Source organism: Hyperolius riggenbachi, chromosome 12, assembly GCF_040937935.1.
Source record: "Hyperolius riggenbachi isolate aHypRig1 chromosome 12, aHypRig1.pri, whole genome shotgun sequence".
Lineage (NCBI taxonomy): Eukaryota > Metazoa > Chordata > Amphibia > Anura > Hyperoliidae > Hyperolius > Hyperolius riggenbachi.
Window position 1 is genome coordinate 173265763 of NC_090657.1, and position 23367 is coordinate 173289129.

Below are 23367 nucleotides of genomic sequence, written 5' to 3' on the forward strand. Positions count from 1 at the left end.
AATTTTGATTAGCATAATTTAAAGCTGCATGAAATTTGGAGAGCCTAGAGATTCAATAGACTTAGGCCCGCAGTATACAAATTACTTTTTGTCCTGAGTTTTCTCCTAGTAAATAATTTCTCTTCTTCTTTTTAAAATAACTTTTCAGAAATTGAAAATGTTTCAACAAGTAGGTGAAAAAGTACTATCAAATTATTCTGAATATTTTCTTGCTTTCTGGTGGTTTAAAGTGAACCTCCGGACTAAAAATCGACTCAGCAGCACTGAAAAGGCCTGGTGTTTCTTTAACCACCTGAGCGGTCTGGACGAGCTGAGCTCGTCCAACACCGCCGGAGGTCGCCGCTCAGGCCCTGCTGGGCCGATTTTAATCAAATAAAAAGCAGCACACGCAGCCGGCACTTTGCCAGCCGCGTGTGCTGCCTGATCGCCGCCGCTCTGCGGCGATTCGCCGCGAGCAGCGGCGAAAGAGGGCCCCCCTAGCCGCCTGAGCCCTGCGCAGCCGGAACAAAAAGTTCCGGCCAGCGCTAAGGGCTGGATCGGAGGCGGCTGACGTCAGGACGTCGGCTGACGTCGATGACGTCACTCCGCTCGTCGCTATGGCGACGATATAAGCAAAACAAGGAAGGCCGCTCATTGCGGCCTTCCTTGTTTATTCTGGGCGCCGGAGGCGATCGGAAGATCGCCTCCGGAGCGCCCTCTAGTGGGCTTTCATGCAGCCAACTTTCAGTTGGCTGCATGAAATAGTTTTTTTTTTATTTAAAAAAAACCCTCCCGCAGCCACCCTGGCGATTTAATCAGAACGCCAGGGTGGTTAACAGTTTCACAGCATCAGAACTTTGTTTCTCTTATACAAGCCTCATTTTTAGCTGCACAGAAGAAAACTGCCCAGGCTTTTTTCCCCTGATGCTGTGCAAAGCATGATGGGATTTCTGATGTTGTTCAATTCTGCTGCTTTGGTGCAATTTTTTTTTTACATTTTGAATTTGACATGTGAAGCCTAGCGTGTGCAGCTGGGAGGGGGGGTAATCAGGACACAGGACAGTTGGAACTGTCTCCTGCTCCTTGTCACCTCCTTTCAACCAAAAAGATGGCTGCCCCCAGGACAAAGATGGCATGAATCACAAACATTTGCCTGTTCTTTTAAAACAGTGTGGGTAAGAGATTATATTACCTATCTATTCTAATTAACTTAACTAATGTAACTTGATGACAGTATGTTTGTTTAGGCTGAAGTTCCCCTTTAAGCCACCAGAAAGCATGCAAATACTCAGAATAATTTTTGACAGTACTACTACACCTTCTTTTAGCATTTTGTCAATGACAGTGTCCTGAAAAGTAATTTTAAACAGAAGATGAAAAATGATCTCCTAGGAGAAAACTCAGGAGAAAAAGTTAATTGAATACAGTATATGCCGCCTTCTCTTGTGAGAAATCTGTATTGCAAACAATCTCTCCTTTCTCTTTTGAAAGTTTTATTTGAGCGCTAGATGACACATAAGGGCAATTCTTTATAGAAATAGCGCTATAAGAATTTGTGATGGGGATGAAAAATGGAGTAGCATAGAGAGAGGAAGGGGTGGGAGTGGGTGTTCCTGTCAGTACTACACCTTATATAGGCATTCTCTGTCTGCAAACACTTGTGGTCACATGGTACACCAATCGCATGTAACATCACTTCCTGCAAATATACACACGCCCCCATGGTGCACAGACTGAGAGGCGTGGCCACAATGTTACCCAACCTTTCCCTATGCTTCCATGTCATCACACATGGGTAGATGCTTCGCCCACTCTACCCCACAGGATCTCAATTAGTATAAATTCTCACAGATACTGCCCCCCCCCCCCCCAGTCTTTTTTTGGTCCTCGACTTCCTCACCCAAGAGGAAGGAGTAGAAACCCATCCGCTTGATGTAGGCCAAGCGCTAAAAAGCTACTTAGCGCTAACGGCGGATATAAGAAAGACTGAGAGATTCTGGGTTATACCCGCAGGTTATAGAAGGGGTCAACCAGCCTCTGCAGGGACGATATCCACATGGATTGTTAAAACTATTCAGAAAGCCTACAAGTCTAGGGGACTAGATCCCCCTCAACAATTGACTGCTCACTCCACTCGGAGTATGTCAACTTCATGGGCAGCTTTAAATAAGGTGCCCGCAGAAAAAGTGTGTCAGGCCGCTAACTGGTCTTCAATTAACACCTTCATGCGCCACTATAGAGTTGATTTGTCTTCACAATCTACCTTGATGTTTGGTAAAGTTGTATTGGATAACTCACAATATATGGATAATTAAATTTTTTCTTTGATCAAGCATTATATATGGTGTACCTCCCTTCTCATTTCCTAGTTAAATCCCAGGTGTGATGACATGGAAGCATAGGGAAAACGGAAAATTGATACTTACCTACCGGTAATTTTCCTTTCCCGATGCTTACATGTCATCACACCGGTCCCTCCCTTCCTGTGAGCTTCGGTAATTCGAGGCTTACGGAGACTGGGGGTGGGGGCAGTATCTGTGAGAATTTATACTAGTTGAGATCCTGTGGGGTAGAGTGGGCGGGGCATCTACCCATGTGTGATGACATGGAAGCATAGGGAAAGGAAAATTACCGGTAGGTAAGTATCAATTTTCCGTTTTCCTGACAGTTTGAACAACTGTCTCTTGTCAGATTCTCACGATTATTGTCTTATTCCAAGGGTTTATGTATTTTTTTTTTTTTTCATAGTACAAAAAAAAGTTTCATAAAAAAACAACAAAATGTTTACACGGTATACAAATACAACAGACAGACCTGTTAAACATATAGATTAAAATACTTATTTAACCTCTCAGGAACCAGGAGAGGCCAGTGCAATGTTACCCATTTATTCCAGCGGTCAGGGGGTTAAGAGGACCTGCCGTTGTTAGGACACAAAGATGTTGAGGGTCAGAGGCTTGTCCAGGGGTCATGTAATGCTATGTCCCTTCCAGACAGATTTTTTTTTAGATTAGGGACTAAGCAAGCTACATTTGGCTGTATTATTATCAAAATACTAATAAAGTGTCAATACCTTAAGTCAAATGCTGGGGGCTGCAGTATTTCTGGGGTTGCTGTAGGTTAAAGATGATCTTTCCATTCTACAAAATGGCCAGAAACTTGACTAATATTTTTTTACCGATCATGCAACCCTACGTACATCCTGCCCAGTGACTCTCCTCTTCCTGCATGACTAATTAGCTGCCCGGAGCAGGCCATATTATAACTATCCTTTCTTTAAAGAGAATGTTTACTTGACGTGTTTGTTTTATTTATGCTTTGGGATTACTGCTAAAACTGAGATTTTTAAAGCTTTTTGTTACTTTCATTTTATTCAGTAGGAAATATTACAAATAATGTTTTTTTTTAAGTTAGAGCGCCACCTGCTGATATTACAGGTGAGCTTTGTAAGTCCAATAGAGTTCCTGTTTTAATGCTGTGTTGTAAAGACAAGATAGCTTTATGGCGAAAAGGAGAAGGGGGTTTAAAATGATTCCCTTAGTTATATCAGTTATTGTAATTTCTCTTTGCATAGTGTCTTCATTTGCTTATAACATGCTTTGAAATCACGTTATCACAGATGGACAGTAGGTGGTGAAGCAATGACCTCAGGGGAGAACAGAAAGTCTTAGCTCATCAGAGTCGTTTAGCACAGCAGTAGCACAGAGATGGGCATGTTTCTTAAACCGCTCCTGAACAATATTTGCGAGCAAGGCAACTTGTTTAGAAAAGGTGACTTTGCCATACATGCTGAACTGATTTTATTATTAGTCTTTAGCTCTGATGTAAGCTAATACAATAATTCAAGAAATGAAATAGATAAGGGGGTAGATTAAAGGATACCTGAGGTGACATGTGACATGATGAGATAGACATGTGTATGTACAGTGCCATGCACACAAATAACTATGCTGTGTTCCTTTTTTTTCTTTCTCTGCCTGAAAGAGGTTAAACATCAGGTATGCAAGTGACAGTTTCTGTCCCGGTCGGAACTGGGTCAGACTATAGCATAACCCTCACTGATAAGGAATTACAGCCATCAAACACTTTGCTGTCAGTAAATGGCTTCTGAGAGCAGGAAAGAGATAAAAAGGGTCAATTCATACATTTGAGCTCTGGCATACTTCAATGAAGGTGTCACTGAGCAGAGACAAAACAGTAAAAACTTAATAACTAGATTTAAATATAAAATAAAACTGTGGGATATCTTTAAAAAAAAAGTCTTTGTTAGGAGAAGTAGGATAGAGTCAACTGTTTTTCTCATAAGTTTATTTTCACCTCAGATGTCCTTTAAGTAAACTTTAAGGTGACCATGCATTACTTGATTTTCCACCGAGCGATTAATAAACCGACATTCCCATCTGCAGCAATTTATTGGGTGATCTACAACAGTGCGGTTGATTGAAAATCGATGCAAGTGAGATTTTATGCGATTCTCATTTACGAATTGATCTGAATGATGTTGTTCCTCCGTGCTCTGAATACAGAAATTGATTTTGTGTCAATCGAAATCATGAGAATGGTAGCCAACTCCTCTGTGGTCAACCAATGTTTTCCATCCCCCCCGATCAAGTAAATTGGTCGATTTGTCCAGATATCTGCCAATTTCCATCGGTTGAGCACAATGGAACACAATCGATTCTCCCCTGATCCGATAAAATGATCGAATAGAATAGTCAATCGTGCAGGAAAATGGAGTAATGTTATGGTCACCTTTAAAGTGCGCTGATAGTGCACGTAAACTTCAACTTGCCATATAATACACGCACCGCAAACATCAATACATACACTGACAGCGGTTGCCCCTGTTAGGTGCGTTATTGGGTGATAACCCACACACATTATGCTGGTGATCAGCCAATAACGCAGAGGCACAAATCATCAACGTATGTGACAACGTTTGTGTTATGTGCATTATACGTGTATATGTCATGCATTGATTCCTGCTAAGATGAGGGGAAATAAGACATGAGATGAAAGAGATATACATATGCATTGCAATTCACTTTTTCTCTCTTTTTTGACCTTTCTCCTAGGAGAGAATTCTTCATCTTCTATTTAAAAGGACTTTTCAGCACTTTGCAATTGGAAAAGTATCAAAAAGTTGGTGAAAAAGTACTCCCAAAATTATTTTGAGTATTTTTTTGCTTGCCGGTGGATTAAAAGGCATTATATTGACAAGATGTGAAAATAACATCTAAGGGAAAAAGTTCATTGCATATTTTATCCATAGTTTTCTCCAAATTGATATTTTTACACCCTGACAATAAAATGCCTTTTAAACCACTAGAAAGCAAGAAAATACACTGAATAGCTTTGACTGTACTTTTTCACCTACTTTTGGTATTTTTTTTTTCAATTACAGAGCGTTGAAAGTTATTTTAAACAGAAGATTAGAAATTATCTCCTAGGAGAAAACTTAGGAGAAAAAGTGAATTGCATAAGGCCCAGGAGACAGATATACATTTGTGAGATAAGACATAAGATAAGTTTTGGGAAATTAACCCCAATGTCAGATCTAAACCAGGCAATCACAGGCACAAATTAAAGGAGGTGTATGATTTACAATTTTCTTGAGTGGAACTAATTTGTGAGAGTCTCTCTGCAATTTCTCACTACATTTTTTTTTTTGCCAAACATCTGCTGTGCTTTTCATTTTTCAATATATTTGTAATATTCTGCAGTTATGCCTGTTACTTCCTGAGCCAGAGTGAGGCCAGGCCCACCATTCCGCTATAACCAGTGCAGACACACTGTGGGCTGGTCTTCTCAAGTGCAGATAAACCATTATAACAGGGGGGTAGAAAGACATGCCTGAAAGAAGAAAAACCTGGTAGCCGGTAAAAATTCTACAGCAAAGTAATTGATAAAACTTGCAGGAGGTCATGTCTTAGACAAGAAATGTCCCTTAAAAATGCAGTTCCCCTTTAAGTGTCCTGCTGCCTTGTTTCATGGTCCATAAGACTTGAGTTATTTCATCTGTATGTTTGCCATAACCTCCTTCTGAGACCCCTTTACACAATCCTCTATTACAGGGACAATTTGCACCTGGCACCCAGCTGTACACTGAGTTAGAACTGTGTGCACCCAGTTCCAGTGTCCATCTGCCACCAAGGGCACCAGCCAGTTGGGCACACTGCAGTCTCCAGTCAGCCAGTGATGCAAGGACTATAGTACATAGCGGAACTGGCATCAGAGAGAGCAGATATCAAGCTGCTCTCTTCACAGGGCATAGTCCTAGCAGATGCCAGCTTGGACATTTGCAAGTGGTATCCAGGGATGGCCACTTGAGTCCTGCTCATGTTCAGATACTGGTCAAACTCATTGCGATCAACATCTCCCCAGAACTCAGATGGATTCAGATGATCCATGGGATCCAACTGAGGGGCTTCAGGTGGTGGGGATAGTTGACCCAGTGGGGCACAGGTTGGTGGCCCACCTTGTGGGTTGTAGAAAAAAGCTGAGGACGGTGGAGTTCTAAGGATGTTGCCCATGTGGGCAGGTGAGGGAGAGTATGGTATAGAGAGCTCTCTCAGTGCCTTCTCCTGCCCATAGTTGATGGCAGGTTGGTATGATTTAAAGGGCACGGTTTCACCGTCGTCCCGCATGTGAGGTGGAAAGAAAGCTGGTTCACTCTGCTCCAGAACATCCAGTGGAGACATTTCTGGAGTGGGCAACCCATAACTCTCCAGTTCACTGGATGCCAAAGGCTGCAGCTCTCGGAAGTGGGTTAGAGCGGTAGGTGGGTGGCCTCCAGAGTATCCCTCACTCCTGAGTATTGAGTTGGACTCTGCCCTCTTCATTTTCTTGGCCTGCTTCTTCCTGCGTGGGCGGTACTTGTAGTTAGGGTGGTCTTGGAGATGCTGGACCCGCAGCCGTTCTGCCTCCTCCACAAAGGGGCGTTTCTCTGTGGGACTAAGGCTCTTCCATGACTGACCTATCAGAAAGTAAAAGTAACATCAGATATCTCCTCAAAACATGCAACATATCACAAAACAGTCAATGGCACCAAGGCAGGTCTTGCTTAAAAGTGATTAGTCACTTTTGACTTCCTGGCCAGCTCTAGTAACAGTGGGGCCCCAGGCACAATTAACCCTCTCCCGCTCCTTCCAAAAGATCCCTTCCCCAACCCAGACAGACCTGACCCAAAAGCAGCATTAGGGGCCCTTTGTCGCTACCACATTCCTCCCCAGGACCCCCGAGGCAGCTTCCGGCTACCTGCAGGTCACCCCCAACTTAACTGTGGTTCTGGGGACTCCTGCAGAGTCTTCAGCAGACTACCAACTAACCTGTCCCAGCCAGCACGCGCCTCTATTTGTCTGTGGCTTTGTGCGTTGCCGTCTTCATCCTCACAGGGGTGCCTCTCTTCCGTGATCTGGCACATGAAGCAACTCTGCGAGGATATACTGTAGATGGAACGCACAGAGCCGTGGACCAATGAAGGCCTGTAACGACCAGGACAGGTGAGTCATTACTGTGCTGAAGACTGCACGGGCTCAAGGAACCACGGTTATGTTGGGAGGTAACCTGGGGGTAGGTTTGGCAATTGGCACCCAGCTCAGGGACCTGGGGCAATTGCCCAGGGTCCTAACATGATATCGCTTGCCTTTTTTGATCTTACAGAGTAACCAGTTGCACATTAGTAAGCAAATGGCATTTTGCACAATTAGAAGCCAATCAACAAAAATGTATTAGGGTGATACAGATCTGTATATGCCTGCGGTGGCACTGAATTCAGAGAACTTTTCTCATAAATGATCGTACCAAAGGTGGGCTCATATGCAATTCAATTTTTCTTCTGAGTTTTCTCCTTTAATTTTCTCTTAAAGTACGGTTACTTTTCAGCATATTTCAATAGAAAAACTACCAAAAAGTAGGTGAAAAGGTACTATCAAAATTATTGTAAGTGTTTACTTGCTTGCTGAGGGTTTAAAAGTCATTACATTGACAAGTTTGAAAATATCACTTAAACCACCAGCAAGCAAGAAAATGCTCAAAATAATTTTTATAGCACTTTTCACCTACTTTTTGGTACCATTTCAATTCCAAAGTGCTGAAATGTAATTTAAATAGAAGATGAAAAATTATCTCCTAGGAGAAAACTCAGGAGAAAAAGTTAATTGCAAATAAGGGGCCTTGTGAATAAAATAACTTTTAAACCCTCAGCAAGCAAGAAATTACTTTCTCGCCTACTTTCTGGTACTTTTTCAATTGCTTAAGGCCCATACACACGTCGGATTTGCGCGAACGACGGGTCGTTTGAACGTTCCGTCGTTCGCACGTTTCCGCATGAAATCCGGCGTGTGTACAGACTATCGTTCGGGAGATAAGACTGGTTACCAGCGATCCGCCCGGCGGATCGTTGGTAACCAGTCTTATCTCCCGAACGATAGTCTGTACACACGCCGGATTTCATGCGGAAACGTGCGAACGACGGAACGTTCAAACGACCCGTCGTTCGCGCAAATCCGACGTGTGTATGGGCCTTAAGTGCTGAAAAGAGAAAATGAATCTCCTAAGAGAAAAAAGTGAATTGCATGTGGGCCTATATTCAATTTACTTTTTCTCCTAAGTTTTCTCCTAGGAGATATTTTTTTTCATCTGCTGTTTAAAATACATTTTCAGCACTCTGCAATTGAAAAATTACCAAAAGTAGGCGAAAAGTACTATCCAAACTATTCTGTGGTTTTCTTGCTTGCTGGGGGCTGAAAAGGCATTTTACTGATAAAGGGCTTGATTCACTAAACCGTGATAACTCAAATATCACACCTTATCAACGATATCACACCGTATCAAAGTTAACGCGCCTTATCGGAGTAGCATAGTGAGCGCTATGAACTTATGCCTGCTAATTGGCAATGGCACTCGTCCTACCCTGAGCCCCTGCGGGTTCGTAGCGCTCGCTATGCTACTCTGATAAGGCGTGCTAACTTTGATAAGATGTGATATCTTTGATAAGGTGGGATATTTGAGTTATCACGGTTTAGTGAATCAAGCCCAAAGTGCGAAAATATCATACAAACTTAAAAGAAAAAGTGAATTGAATTAGGGCTCTTATTTGTGTTCCACCTCTTCTATATAACACATTTTAAGCACTTAAGAAGCAAAAATGTAGTAAAAATTAGGCAAGAAAAGAAATAACAATGTTAAATTAATCAGGAGGCGTAATCAGTATTATTTTGTGCCTTGGAAAGCACAGATAAGTTACATTATGGATGAGATGAAAAATGGGTAAAAAGGGAGAATTTGTTAAATAGGTTTTGTTAGTCATCTCCAGTCTGTCTTTTGGTGGCAGTTTGTAGCTATTTCTTCTTGTTTTTAGATAACAAATACGTTTTTGGTACAGGGAATGAGAGGAGAGGGGAATTGAGAAGCTACAGTAGCTGATTGCTTTGTTTCAGATGACTGATGAATTAAAACATTTACCCAATTTATTAACAGGTATTTGTCACTTTTATTTTTAATTTTGGCACTCGCCTTGCCGTCTGGCCACATAGGTTCTCCAGTTCATCTAAAAATATAGCCCTGAATGCTGTAATCAGTATGTCACAGTGGATTAGAATGCAAATCCATCTGTTACTGGAGATCCTCAATTCCTCATCACGGCTTTCACATTGGCATTTCATGGGGGTCACCAGTTCCAGAGATAAATTTGCTAGAGAGTTCGGTGGGTCTTAGGGCTTCATTATCTAAGGTTCTTCTAGGTTGGAGATCATTGGGAAGCTTGATTGATCCACCAAAAATGGACTGGGCTGCTTTTTATCACCGGTGGCTGAAAAGTTACAAAATTAACAATAATACTACTGCAATCACAGCCACAGCGCAAACCTCTTTAAAAACAAACTGTCCAGGCCAGGTCTACATGGTATCTCCATGTGGTGCAATGATCTCTGGCACTGAGGAACCTTACTATATTGAGTTCTCTGGCCTCTGAGGATGTCTGAGGAGCTTTGGTGGGGTAAACTGTCCATCTTCCCACTGGAATGGCTGAGGGACATTAGAAACAGGTGGGCTGTTTCAGTTGTCTGGAATCTACCATAAAAATAAAAATTAAACAGCTGCTATGAGTGACCCTTGGCACAGAAGTATGTGTGCCTGAGTGCAGAGATAAACTACCACCAAACCAAACAAGAGGAGAATCAGCTAACGTCTTTCCTAATAGGGCTCGCTGATCCTTTTTAGCAGCGATAAGGTGATGAAGATGGGTGTTTCAAAGTGCAGAGCAAACCAGGTTAATAGAACATGGCCTATTCACCTCTGTACTGCATTCCAAAACACCTGTCTGCACCTCATCACTGCTGCTAACGTGGTCTAGTGAGCTCTGTAAGAAGAAGCCAATGAGTGCTCTCCTCCTGCCCTGCTCAGAATGCCAAGACCATAGTGGTGACCTTTAGTACCAGTGTTAACACTCATTCCAGTTTGTCTTACAAAGGTGTTAATCATCTTTAAAACATCTAGGAAGGTTTCAGCCAAACACTCAATTAGCATCTGCATGTGTAGAGTGTCCATTAACTAGACTGTGTACCAGAAAAAGTAGAACACGTCCTGTAAAGTCATGAACCTTCATAGACATCGTTTTAGTATCTTCCAGGGTCAGTCCACCACAGATCATTATTTGTCGATGAAAAGATCTTAGCGCTGTTAGCTCTCAACATAATCTTATAATTGCCTAGGTGTCTCTCTCCCCCATTAGTCCTCAAGAAATTTCACAGTTGAAGTGAAGAAATGTCTTGCAGAACACAAAACGATGTCAAATGGAAGCTACCTTATTTTTGTATTTGGAGTCATCACGACCTGGATGAATGAGATCCTTCACAGAATGTTTTCTAAGATCTCAAACCTTTGCAAGCACAAATGATGATCTAGGGTGGACTGAGCCTTGAAGATTCTTTGCGGAAGTCTTTGAAAGTTCTCCTTTATCTAGGTGTTGGTATAGCCAAAGGAAAAAACAAGATTTGTTTCAACTGGACAACTTTTAGTATCCAAGAAAATGTTTTGTTGTTGCTACCAGTGACTTCCCCAGTCACAGTTTGAACTGTTGAAGTGTCTTTTTGTGACAATGAAAATGTTACATTACCCAAAAAGTGCCTAATTTTTTTCCTTTGGATATACTTTAGGAATGGATTGCGAAAGAGAACATTAGAAATCCAGTAAACCCTGGCAGGATTTGTTCCTCCAAAAGCTGTACGCTACCAACATACACAAAAACTCTCAATCTGTGCCTGGGTCATATCAGTACACTGTGAGGATTTCTGAAAGGGTAGTGAGCTAGTGGTTATGAACATGCACATTTTTTTTTATTACGGTATGCAAATAAATTCAGGTTGTCCCTTGCGTCCTTGTGAGTTTGTGAATGTGACTAATAGTACAAACTCTGACCCGGTACTTTTTTTTAGCAGTTCTCACAATATTCTGTTATGACTCAGACCAGAGTTGGAAACTTTTGTCAACTAATAACAGGTACTTATTAATAAATCTACTCTTTAATGTTCTGTATCAAATAACTGTATTACATTTATACAGGAGCAGCCCTAGTATTGACCCCTTAAAGGGAACCTAAAGCGAGGCTTCCATATTTATTTCCTTTTAAGCAATACCAGTTACCTGGCAATCCTGTTGATCCTTTGTCTCTAATACTATTAGCCACAGACCCTGCACCAGCATGCAGCTAATCCAATCAGATTCCAGTTAGAGCACCTGATCTGCATGCTTGTTCAGGGTCTATGGTTAAAAGTATTAGAGGCAGAGGATTAGCAGGACAGCCAGGCAATATGCATTGTTTAAAAGGAACTAAATATGTCAGCCTCCATATCCCTCTCGCTTAAGGTTCCCTTTAAATACACATTGGTGCAGAATTATCAAGATGGATGCAGAGTAGAAGCGCAGAGGTTGCCGACAGCAACCAATCAGATTTTAGCTGTTACAAGAACCAAGGATTATGATTGGTTGTCCCGCCTTTGCACCAATTGTCTTTATATCGGTCTTGATGAATCTGTCTCAGAGTATAGGTTAAAACAAAATCAAATGGCGGAATATATCATAGATTCTCCCATATCAACCAGATTCCCATTCCCTGTAACCAGCAGCAAGTAAAGATAACTTCTGATCCGTATATAGAAAACCTAGATAAAAGTTTAATTTGAGATTTTATTCTAGAACCTTTTCAGAGAGAAACAAACTAAAAAAAACTATAGAGGTAATTTGTCACAAAACAATGCTTAAACCATGGTTGAGTCATTTGGATTATTTCCACAATACAAAACCAAATGGACAAAAATGATCTGAAGGGTCAAGAGCATCAGCCTGAAAACGTTTATGCGAGTTTACACAAAAATGTTGGATTTTTTTTTTTTACAGTACCGCCTAAAACCTCAGATTTTCCACTGCTGCTTAGTCAGCGTTGATGGAGTAAATCTACAGAGGATCAGCCGTATCTCTGGTCCCATAATCTCCTACCACATCATGTGACAGATTTGCTTTAAGGTGGACCTGAACTAAAATAGAAAGAAATGCACCCTGTATGTATTTAGAGAGGTTAGCCTGTCTAATTCACCCTCATCTGTGTCTAATCACCACTGTAATTTGATCTCTCCCCTGTGTCAGCTGACTGCCACGGCAGATAAGGCAGAAAAGCTCATTTAAAACCACAGGATGTTAACCCTATTGATGCTTCCATGAAAGCAGAAAGTAGACACACTGCAGATTTATTGCAGGATTTGTATCGGCTGTAACAAAGAAATGTTTTTCTTTAAAGCTTATTATTCTGTTGCTTCTCTTTTAGAGCAGAGAGGACGTTGTGAGTTCAGGTCCGCTTTAAGTGAAAATCACAAAGAAATGGAAGTATAAAAATACCTTTTATTAAAATAATCTTTAATTTGGACACTGAATTTTACTAAACCAAATGCACCCAGCGACTGCTGAAACATAGATGCATTTTTTTTCTTTCTTCTATGCCCTGTGTTACATGCCAACCTCCCAGCCATCTCACCTAGCATCTTGCTCAGCACAGCATTGTGCAAGTCCGGGTTCTGCTGCGCCAACCTCTTGCGCTCGTCCTTGGCCCAAACCATAAACGCGTTCATGGGACGCCTGATGCGGGGGTCGCCGGTCTTGTCCTCCGACTGGCTGTATCCATACCCTGGCGGCGGGCTGGGCGCGGGGCTGTCCGGGACTGGTGGCGAGCTGGGGGTCTGGCCGGGTTCGGGAGTGTCAGGCGCAGGAGGAGGGGGAACCCATGAACTGGCGCTTCGATGGCCCAGAGTAGTCTCCTCTGTGCAGTAGCTTGGCTCAGGTCTATGCATTCCAGCTGGGCACCTCTTGTGGGCAAAATGGGCACACAGAATGTGTAGGTCCTGGGGTACGCCTCTGAATACTCCTGTAGAAAGAGTAAGTGGTGCCTCTGACTGTCTGTCTGTCTATCTATCTATCTGGGTCTGCTATCTGTCTTTGTGTGCCCTCTGTGCGCTGCCTGGCGTCCCTGTGCCTTCTGTCATTCAGAATCCAGCTGTTGGGTAACTTGGAGTAATAGGTACCAAATATAGAAAGTTGCCACCAATCAGCACTAAGGGAGGGAGGAACCAGGCACAGAAGGGGGGCAGAGGGGTGGGGGGCAGCCCAGGCGACACACTAGACAGCAGTTTGGCTTCTCTGTACTGTGATGATTAAGCAGTTAACCTCTTAAGGGGTGTCTGGAGGAAACACGCTTGTGATCTGTCCGCGCTCTCTCTCCAGTAACCCTGGGATTGCAGTTAAAGGATGCTTGTTGAGACTACAGGGACTGTGGATAAAGCGATGAGTTCTGGATTGCTAGGGAATGTCGCCTTTGATTTCTGGTAAAATATAGACTGGTATACACCATGCAATATTTATTCCAGGTTCCATCTCCGATCGAGGAAAAGATCGGATCGGGCCAAAAACAAAACAAAACTTATATACAGCCCATTAGTGACTGTCATCGACTGATCCCGAGCTTAAAGCACACCTGAAGTGAGAGGGATATGGAGGGTGCCATTTTTATTTCTTATAAGCAATACCAGTTGCCTGGTAGCCCTGCTGACCCTTTGTCTCCTAATACTTTTAGCCATAGACCCTGAACAAGCATGCAGCAGATCAGGTGTTTCTGACATTATTGTCAGATCCAACAAGATTAGCTGCATGCTTGTTTCTGGTGTCATTCAGACATTATTGCAGTCAAATAGATCAGCAGGGCTGCCAGGCAAATGGTATTGTTTAAAGAGACTCTGTAACAAAATTTTCAGCCTTAAAGAGACTCCGTAACAAAAATTGCATCCTGTTTTTTATCATCCTACAAGTTCCAAAAGCTATTCTAATGTGTTCTGGCTTACTGCAGCACTTTCTGCTATCACAGACTAGTCTCTGTAATAAATCAATGTATCTTTCCCCTGTCAGACTTGTCGGCCTGTGTCTGGAAGGCTGTCAAGTTCTTCAGTGTTGTGGTTCTGCTATGAACTCCCCCTTCCAGGCCCCTCTATGCACACTGCCTGTGTATTATTTAGATTAGGGCAGTTTCTCTCTTCTCTCTCATCTTTTACAAGCTGGATAAATCGTCCTCTGAGCTGGCTGGGCTTTCACATACTGAGGAATTAGACAAGGGCAAAGCTGTTTGCAGGAAGGAAAGAGCAGCCTGAAACTTCAGTGCATGAGAGATGCAGGGGGAAAGAAACACACAATGATCTCTTGAGATTCAAAAGGAAGGGTGTATACAGCCTGCTTGTGTATGGATGTATTTTCTATGTGTGGACATACTGTACATCAACTTACTTCCTGTTTTGGTGGCCATTTTGTTTGTTTATAAACAAACTTTTTAAAACGGTTTTTAACCACTTTTAATGCGGCGAGGAGCAGCGAAATTGTGACAGAGGGTAATAGGAGATGTCCCCTAACGCACTGGTATGTTTACTTTTGTGCGATTTTAACAATACAGATTCTCTTTAAGCTGGCCATACACTAGGCCGATTCCCACAAGATCGACAGCAGATTCGATCACTGGGATCGAATCTGCTGTCACATCGTTCCCGCAACACGCCGAATTTCGATCCATTTCGTCCGATCCCGTCGATCGTTCCGTGCGGAAAATTACCGTTGATCGCCCGCGGGTAGGGAGAGCAGCTGACATTGCTAAGGAAGGGGAAAGTGAACCAGTAGGTGAACAGGGCTGTGCTCATACCTGACTCTGAGTTTCCCAGAGCTGCTCCATGCTCTGTATATACACACATGCTCTGTGCACACACTGCTGCTCCATGCTCTGTGCACACACTGCTGCTCCATGCTCTGTATAGACGCTGCTACTCCATGCTCTGTGCACACACTGCTGCTCCATGCTCTGTACATACGCTGCTGCTCCATGCTCTGTACACACGCTGCTGCTCCATGCTCTGCACACACGCTGCACACACGCTGCACACACGCTGCTGCTCCATGCTCTGTACACACGCTGCTGCTCCATGCTCTGTACACACGCTGCTGCTCCATGCTCTGTACGCACGCTGCTGCTCCATGCTCTGTACGCACGCTGCTGCTCCATGCTCTGTACGCACGCTGCTGCTCCATGCTCTGTACGCACGCTGCTGCTCCATGCTCTGTACGCACGCTGCTGCTCCATGCTCTGTATGCACGCTGCTGCTCCATGCTCTGTAGGCACGCTGCTGCTCCATGCTCTGTACGCACGCTGCTGCTCCATGCTCTGTACGCACGCTGCTGCTCCATGCTCTGTACACACGCTGCTGCTCCATGCTCTGTACACACGCTGCTGCTCCATGCTCTGTACACACGCTGCTGCTCCATGCTCTGTACACACGCTGCTGCTCCATGCTCTGTACACACACTGCTGCTCAATGCTCTGTTCACACGCTGCTGCTACATCCAAAGTCAACTGTAGCAGGGAAAGAAAGGGGGCGGTGCTGTGAGCTGCAGGATGCCTGCAGATATTCTGGTGTCTTAACTTATGCCTGTCCCCAGACACTGCACCCTGGTCTGAGGGGGGATTCTGGGCAGCTGTAATCCCCTCCCTGCGTTTGCCTATGCCCCTCAATTCTCTTCTAACGATCCTGGAAAGTTACCTCCTGGTCGGTGGTGTTGGTGACTAGGCACTGTCCCGGCGGAGCACGTCCTTGACCGTGTGCCAGAATATAGGAGCACTCTGTGCATGTGCACTATGTAGCCATGAAACAAGCATGAAGCTAATCTTGTCGGATCTGACAATATTGTCAGAAACACCTGATCTGCTGCATGCTTGTTCAGGGTCTATGGCTTAATGCATTATATGGCTGCACTCGAAGGGTAGAGATGTAGCGAACGGTTCCAGGCGAACTTCGGTGGTGCGCGTTCGCCTGGACCAGGCGAACTTTTGCGGAAGTTCTATTCTCCTCATAATGCACTATGAGGGTCAACTTTGACCCTCTGCATCACAGTCAGCAGGCACATTGTAGCCATTCAGGCTTTACTAAGCCCTGGAGCCCCACCCCCCCTTATATAAGAAAGGCTCGCTGGCCATGACACTCACTCGTGTGCCTGCTGCAAATACACAGACTAGGGAGAGCTGCTGCAGATTTTTTCTCCTAGGGAAAGATTAGTTAGGCCCTTGGCTTGCTCCTGGCTGATTGTTATTGCTAAAATAGCACCCCTCAACAGCTCTTTTGAGAGCTAATGTTTTCCTAATGTGTTTTTTTTTGTGTGCTGCTCACTGACATTATACAGCCCTATCTGTTGCAGCTGGACCTTGGTAATTGTTATTACTGTGCCAGCCAGGCCCTGCCTATCTATCTATACTGGGACACCTACCTATGCCTACCTAACTACTGGGGCACCTACTTACCTATACGGGGACACCTACCTATCTACCTATACTAGGGGACCTACCTATGCCTACCTACCTATACTGGGACTCCTACCTATGCCTACCTACCTATACTGGGTCTCCTACCTATGTCTAGCTAACTACTGAGGCACCTACCTATGCCTACCTACCTATACTGGGACTCCTACCTATGCCTACCTACCTATACTGGGACTCCTACCTATGCCTAGCTAACTACTGGGACACCTACCTATGCCTACCTACCTATACTGGGACTCCTACCTATGCCTACCTACCTATACTGGGACTCCTACCTATGCCTAGCTAACTACTGGGACACCTACCTACCTATACTGGGTCTCCTACCTATGTCTAGCTAACTACTGAGGCACCTACCTATGCCTAACTACCTATACTGGGACTCCTACCTATGCCTAGCTAACTACTGAGGCACCTACCTATGCCTACCTACCTATACTGGGACTCCTACCTATGCCTACCTACCTATACTGGGACTCCTACCTATGCCTAGCTAACTACTGAGGCACCTACCTATGCCTACCTACCTATACTGGGACTCCTACCTATGCCTACCTACCTATACTGGGACTAGTACCTATGCCTAGCTAACTACTGGGGCACCTACCTATGCCTACCTACCTATACTGGGACTCCTACCTATGCCTACCTACATACAAGAAGATAATAAGGTCGTTGCTTCATTGTGGACAGACCAAATTTGATCAGCTGGACAGTCACTGTTGTTCTATCATTGAGCTACTACAGCCCGGCGACCATATGGGCTGGAAAACTGCCACGGCCTACACTCTCGCCACGGTGCGCATCAGTCCAGCACGGCCGTCACTACGCAAACAGCTGTTTGCGGTGCGTTACACACTGAGTTTGGTGTGTCAGTGTGAAGCAGTACTCTAATTACACTCCCTGATTGATGTATACACATGCAAGATGTTTGAAAGCACTTTAGGCCTGCATTTTAGCACTCAATGTGATTTCTGCCCTTAAAACGCTGCTTTGCGTCAAATCCAGATTTTTCCCCGGGACTTTTGGCATGTATCCCACTCTGCCATGCCCCCCTCCGGGTGTTAGACCCCTTGAAACATGTTTTCCATCACTTTTGTGGCCAGCATAATTTTTTCTATTTTTCAAAGTTCGCCTCCCCATTGAAGTCTATTGCGGTTCGCAAACTTTTCCGTGAACTGAACCTTACGCGAAGGTTCGCGAACTGAAAATCGGAGGTTCGCCACATCACTACTCGAGGGAGATGATGGGAACTGCACTTAGCGAGACATAATGGCAGCCAAGTACTTAATTAATATTGGAGGTGCTTGTTATACAGTGACGTTTATGGCGGGAGGGGTGGTGGATTATCTCCTTTCACCCTTGTAAAGAACACCTAAAAAGGTGGAGTTAAGGAACCAGCTTGCTAGAAAAAGGCCATGGGAGGCCATCATGGTCACTCCCAGTGATCTGATCCGAGGGAGTTTTGTAAACTGGCACACAGGCCATGTGATTGGTATTCTGGGTCTGCAAAACCCTACTTGGGCATTATTCTTCCATGCATATGTGGGGTATTTATCTCAATCGGCCATGGAGGGGGGAGGAGATAGGCATTAAATAGCCAACGCTGCGTAATATGTTGGCGCTTTATAAATACAGTAAATAATAATAATAATAATTAAATGTTTGAAGCCGTCTGAACATTTTAGCCAAAAGTAAAAAAAAAATCCCAACATTCCACTAAAACATACAAGCCAGTAACACCAGCTGCTTGCTCCACCTACATCATATTTTTTTAATGCATGGCTTGCCATAAAGGCTGACAATCCATCTGTATCCCCCCTGACATCCTGCTTGTTATACGAGGGCGGAGGGCGTGTGCCAGACCACACTGGCCACTGCAGACTGTGATCCGGGCCAAAAGTCGACCTAGACTTGCCAAACAGCCTAATTTGGAAAAGCTGGACTCTGTGGGAATGTGTGAGGTCCGGTGTGTTTAAATGCCCTTAAAGAAACAGCCCGAAAAATGGCCAAAGCAATAAAGCAAAAATAAAACGTGGAGAAGTTCTGAGCAGCACGTATTGCTAGTTACAATACACACTGCTCAGTGTGGTACTGATTATGTATAATGTTTATGTTACACGCTCAATAAAGATAGGTGCTTAGAACATATAACTTTTTATTTTATTATAGTTATCCTTTAACATAAATGAACTCCAGACAGACAGCTAAATGGACAGTGAATGTGTGAATGTCTCAATTGTAATTACATCCAGGAAAAGCTGTGACTCGCACATCTAAACCAAACAGCACAGCCAGCTGCATACCTGTACCAGGTGTGACTCCGCTGGCTGCATGCTTGTTCCAGGTGTGACTCCGCTGGCTGCATGCTTGTTCCAGGTGTGACTCCGCTGGCTGCATGCTTGTTCCAGGTGTGACTCCGCTGGCTGCATGCTTGTTCCAGGTGTGACTCCGCTGGCTGCATGCTTGTTCCAGGTGTGACTCCGCTGGCTGCATGCTTGTTCCAGGTGTGACTCCGCTGGCTGCATGCCTATTCCAGGTGTGACTCCGCTGGCTGCATGCTTGTTCCAGGTGTGACTCCACTGGCTGCATGCTTGTTCCAGGTGTGACTCTTCTGGCTGCATGCTTGTTCCAGGTGTGACTCTTCTGGCTGCATGCTTGTTCCAGGTGTGACTCCGCTGGCTGAATGTCTGTTCCAGGTGTGACTCCGCTGACTGCATGCTTGTTCCAGGTGTGACTAAGCTGGCTGCATGCTTTTTCCAGGTGTGACTCCGCTGGCTGCATGCCTGTTCCAGGTGTGACTCCGCTGGCTGCATGCTTGTTCCAGGTGTGACTCAGCTGGCTGCATGCTTCTTTCATGTGTGACTCTGCTGGCTGCATTCCTGTTCCAGGTGTGACTCTGCTGGCTGCATGCTTGTTCCAGGTGTGACTCTGCTGGCTGCATGTCACACCTGGAACAAGCATTCAGCCAGTGGAGTCACACCTGGAACAAGCATTCAGCCAGTGGAGTCACACCTGGAACAAGCATGCAGCCAGCGGAGTCACACCTGGAACAAGCATGCAGCCAGCAGTGTCACACCTGGAATAAGTATGCAGCCAGTGGAGTCACACATGGAACAAGCATGCAGTCAGTGGAGTCACACCTGGAACAAGCAAGCAGCCAGCAGTCACACCTGGAACAAGCATGCAGCCAGCAGGGTAACACCTGGAACAAGCATGCAGCCAGAGGAGTCACGCCTGGAACAAGCATGCAGCCATCGGACTCACACCTGGAACAGGCATGCAGCCAGCAGAGTCACACCTGGAAGAAGCATGCAGCCAGTGGAGTCACACCTGGAACAAGCATGCAGCCAATGGAGTCACACCTGGAACAAGCATGCAGCCAGCGGAGTCACACCTGGAACAAGCAAGCAGCCAGCAGTGTCACACCTGGAGGAAGTATACAGCCAGTGAAGTCACACCTGGAACAAGGCATGCAGCCAGCAGAGTCACACCTGGAACAAGCATGCAGCCAGTGGAGTCACACATGGAACAAGCATGCAGTCAGTGGAGTCAGACCTGGAATAAGCATGCAGCCAGCGGGGTCACACCAGGAACAAGCATGCAGCCAGCGGAGTCACACCTGGAACAAGCATGCAGCCAACGGAGTCACCCCTGGAACAAGCATGCAACCAGCAGAGTCACCCCTGGAACAAGCATGCAGCCAGCCGAGTCACTCCTGGAACAAGCATGCAGCCAGCAGAGTCACCCCTGGAACAAGCATGCAGCCAGCGGGGTCACCCCTGGAACAAGCATGCAGCCAGCGGGGTCACCCCTAGGACAAGCATGCAGCCAGCGGGGTCACCCCTAGGACAAGCATGCAGCCAGCGGGGTCACCCCTGGAACAAGCATGCAGCCAGGGGAGTTACACCTGGAACAAGCATGCAGCCAGCAGAGTCACACCTGGAACAGGCATGCAGCCAGCAGAGTCACACCTGGAACAGGCATGCAGCCAGCAGAGTCACACCTGGAACAAGCATGCAGCCAACGGAGTCACCCCTGGAACAAGAATGCAGCCAGCAGAGTCACCCCTGGAACAAACTCCACTGGCTGAATGCTTGTCCAGGTGTGACTCCACTGGCTGAATGCTTGTTGCAAAAAAGAGGAGTGTCCGCAACACCTCCATATTGGCCCAAGTGGGCTAGGGTCCAAAAGGAAACCACATGTTGAAGAAAAAGAAGACCCCTAAAAAACAGCACCACTCAGGAATATTTAGGAAAAAATATATACACGATCTTTATTACAAATGATCAGCCAAAATATGACACTATTGATAATTCAATTGCATTTAAAAACATATAATAGCATCCATAAAACACAGTGCTGTAACAGTCATGCTGGAAAAGCATATATGAAGTATTCATGATCTATACCTGTGATAGTCTTATTATAATATACTAGGCGACCTAAGCCCATTTAAAAACGGGATCTAGGTCTTTCACCACCACCGCAGCATTACACACATGCCCACAGCTGTCAGTGCAGGACATGCGCAGTAGCGCAAAAGTACTGAAACAAGGACATGGGACGCAGAGACATTTGGATATTATTATATAGGATGCCACACAATGTTCTGCAATAATCTTTGTGTAACCACACTGTGGGCTCAAAGATGGAGCCCACAGGTAAAGGAACCCGGGTTCAGTATGCTATCAAGTGTGTGAGGATGCAATAATATGCAATCATAGATGTGTCACAGGTAAATCCTGGGGAAATAAGTCACCAAAGTGACCCTCTCTCCTTGAAAAAGTGAGGTGATGAACTAGTGGATCTGTCCTTGAAGCGATCTCCCTTGCGTCTTGCTTTTCAATGGGATTGAGGTCATGACTTTGTGATGGACACTCCAATACCATCACCTTGTTGCCCTTAGGCCATTCCTCCGCAATTTTGGAGATATGCTTGGGGTCTTCATGGATTTGGAAGACCCATTTGTGACCAAGCTCCAATGTCTTTCCTGAGCTCCTGAGATGTTGCTGCAGCACTTCTACACAATTTTCCTTCGTTTACGATACTATCTATTTAGGGAATTGCACCATTTCTACTGCAGCAAAGCATCCCTATAAAATGATGCTCCCATCACCATGCTTTACGGTTGGGATGATGTTTTTTGGCTTGCAAGTCTCACCCCTTTTTCTCCCAATATAGTTCTGACCATTATGGCCATACAGTGCGATCTCGTATTTATGTGTGGTCCCATGTTGATAACACTTGCATTTTATTGTTTGTACACATGAACATGGAACCTTCAGGCATTAGGAGGAAATTGTCAGATTTCTAATTGCCCACAATTTCTTTCTGGGGTTTTGGCTGGTGTGTTTTTATTTCTCCGAGCAATGAGGCAGTGAGTTACAGCCCATACACTCAGCCGATTTTCTGGCCGACCGATTGATCCCGATCGATCGATCAATCGATTGCAAATCGGTTGGCCAATCGACCGATCGACGGCCGATTTCGATGGATTTCCATCGAACTTGCAGGGTGGAAAATTTAGGTCGATCTGATGAGATTGCTTATCAGTTTGCATTGGCCTTAATGGAAATCTGATGGCAAAAAAATGCCATCAGATCGAATTTCAATAGATTTCAAACTGAAATCTATTGGAATTCTATTCTGGTAAAAAAATGTTCTAAAAACGCATCAGATAGATCATCAGATGCATTTCTTATCTATCTGCTGCCAATCTGACGAGTGTATGGGCTTATTGGCTATCAGTAGTGTTTTGTCTAATTGCTGAGAAGGCTTGACTGTTTAAAGCTGTTTAAAGGCATGGTTTACAAAGTAAATGTAAACTTTTGACCCGGGGCGGACCTTCCATGAAGCCACCTGAATCAGGTGATTCAGGCATCAAAATCTAGGGGGTGCCTTTTGGGCAAACAGTTTGGGCCACCTGGCATCTGCCTCCTATTGACTCTCCAGCCCGCCTTCCTGGCACACACACTACACTCCTCACCCACACATCCCCGAATCCCTGTCCTCATCCAACCAGTGGGACCTGCTGCAACCAATCAGATGGGGGTGCTGGCACCAGACCGCCCAATCACAGTCGCCCCTTTTGCTAACTGGTGCCGATGGTCTCATTAGCGGGACCATGCCACCGTCATCCAGCCTATCACTGCACTCGATCAGTAGCAATGACATCCGATAGATCACTGCTACTAATCGAGTGCAGTGATTGGCCCAATGACGGCGCCCAGGAAACCATCGGTGCTAGTTAGCAAAAGGGGCTGTGGTTGGCCGTTCTGGTGCCAGCAAAAAGTCTAAAACTGGCCCTGTTTACATGCATGTGTGTATGAGAGTATTGAGTGTGTTATCTGTTGTATTGTGTTTATATGTATTTATTCTGTTAGGCTTGGTGCGCACATAAAAAGGTGTCCTGTAATTTTTTCACAGTTTAGTTTTTCTATAGCTGTAACAGTTTTCTATGGATGTGTTCACACATAAATCTGTACATTTCC

General features: G+C 44.9%; 1 protein-coding gene across 1 annotated transcript; it reads right to left on the reverse strand.

Moving 5' to 3' along the window:
* Positions 1-1868: 1868 nt before the first annotated feature.
* On the reverse strand, positions 1869-13508 carry SOX18 (SRY-box transcription factor 18). Its single transcript, XM_068263193.1, has 2 exons — positions 13007-13508; positions 1869-6955 (listed from the first exon to the last, which is right to left on the reverse strand). Exons 1-2 carry the CDS (start codon positions 13317-13319, stop codon positions 6168-6170), a joined length of 1101 nt encoding a protein of 366 aa, XP_068119294.1. The 5' UTR covers positions 13320-13508; the 3' UTR covers positions 1869-6167.
* Positions 13509-23367: the final 9859 nt, after the last annotated feature.

Bases quoted from the DNA above. Each gene is read 5' to 3' on its own strand.
- SOX18 (XM_068263193.1), bottom strand. From the start codon at position 13,319: ATGCATAGACCTGAGCCAAGCTACTGCACAGAGGAGACTACTCTGGGC. The intron at 6,956-13,006 runs GTGAGATGGCTG...ACTTTCTGATAG, and splicing joins TGTGCTGAGCAAGATGCTAG to GTCAGTCATGGAAGAGCCTT.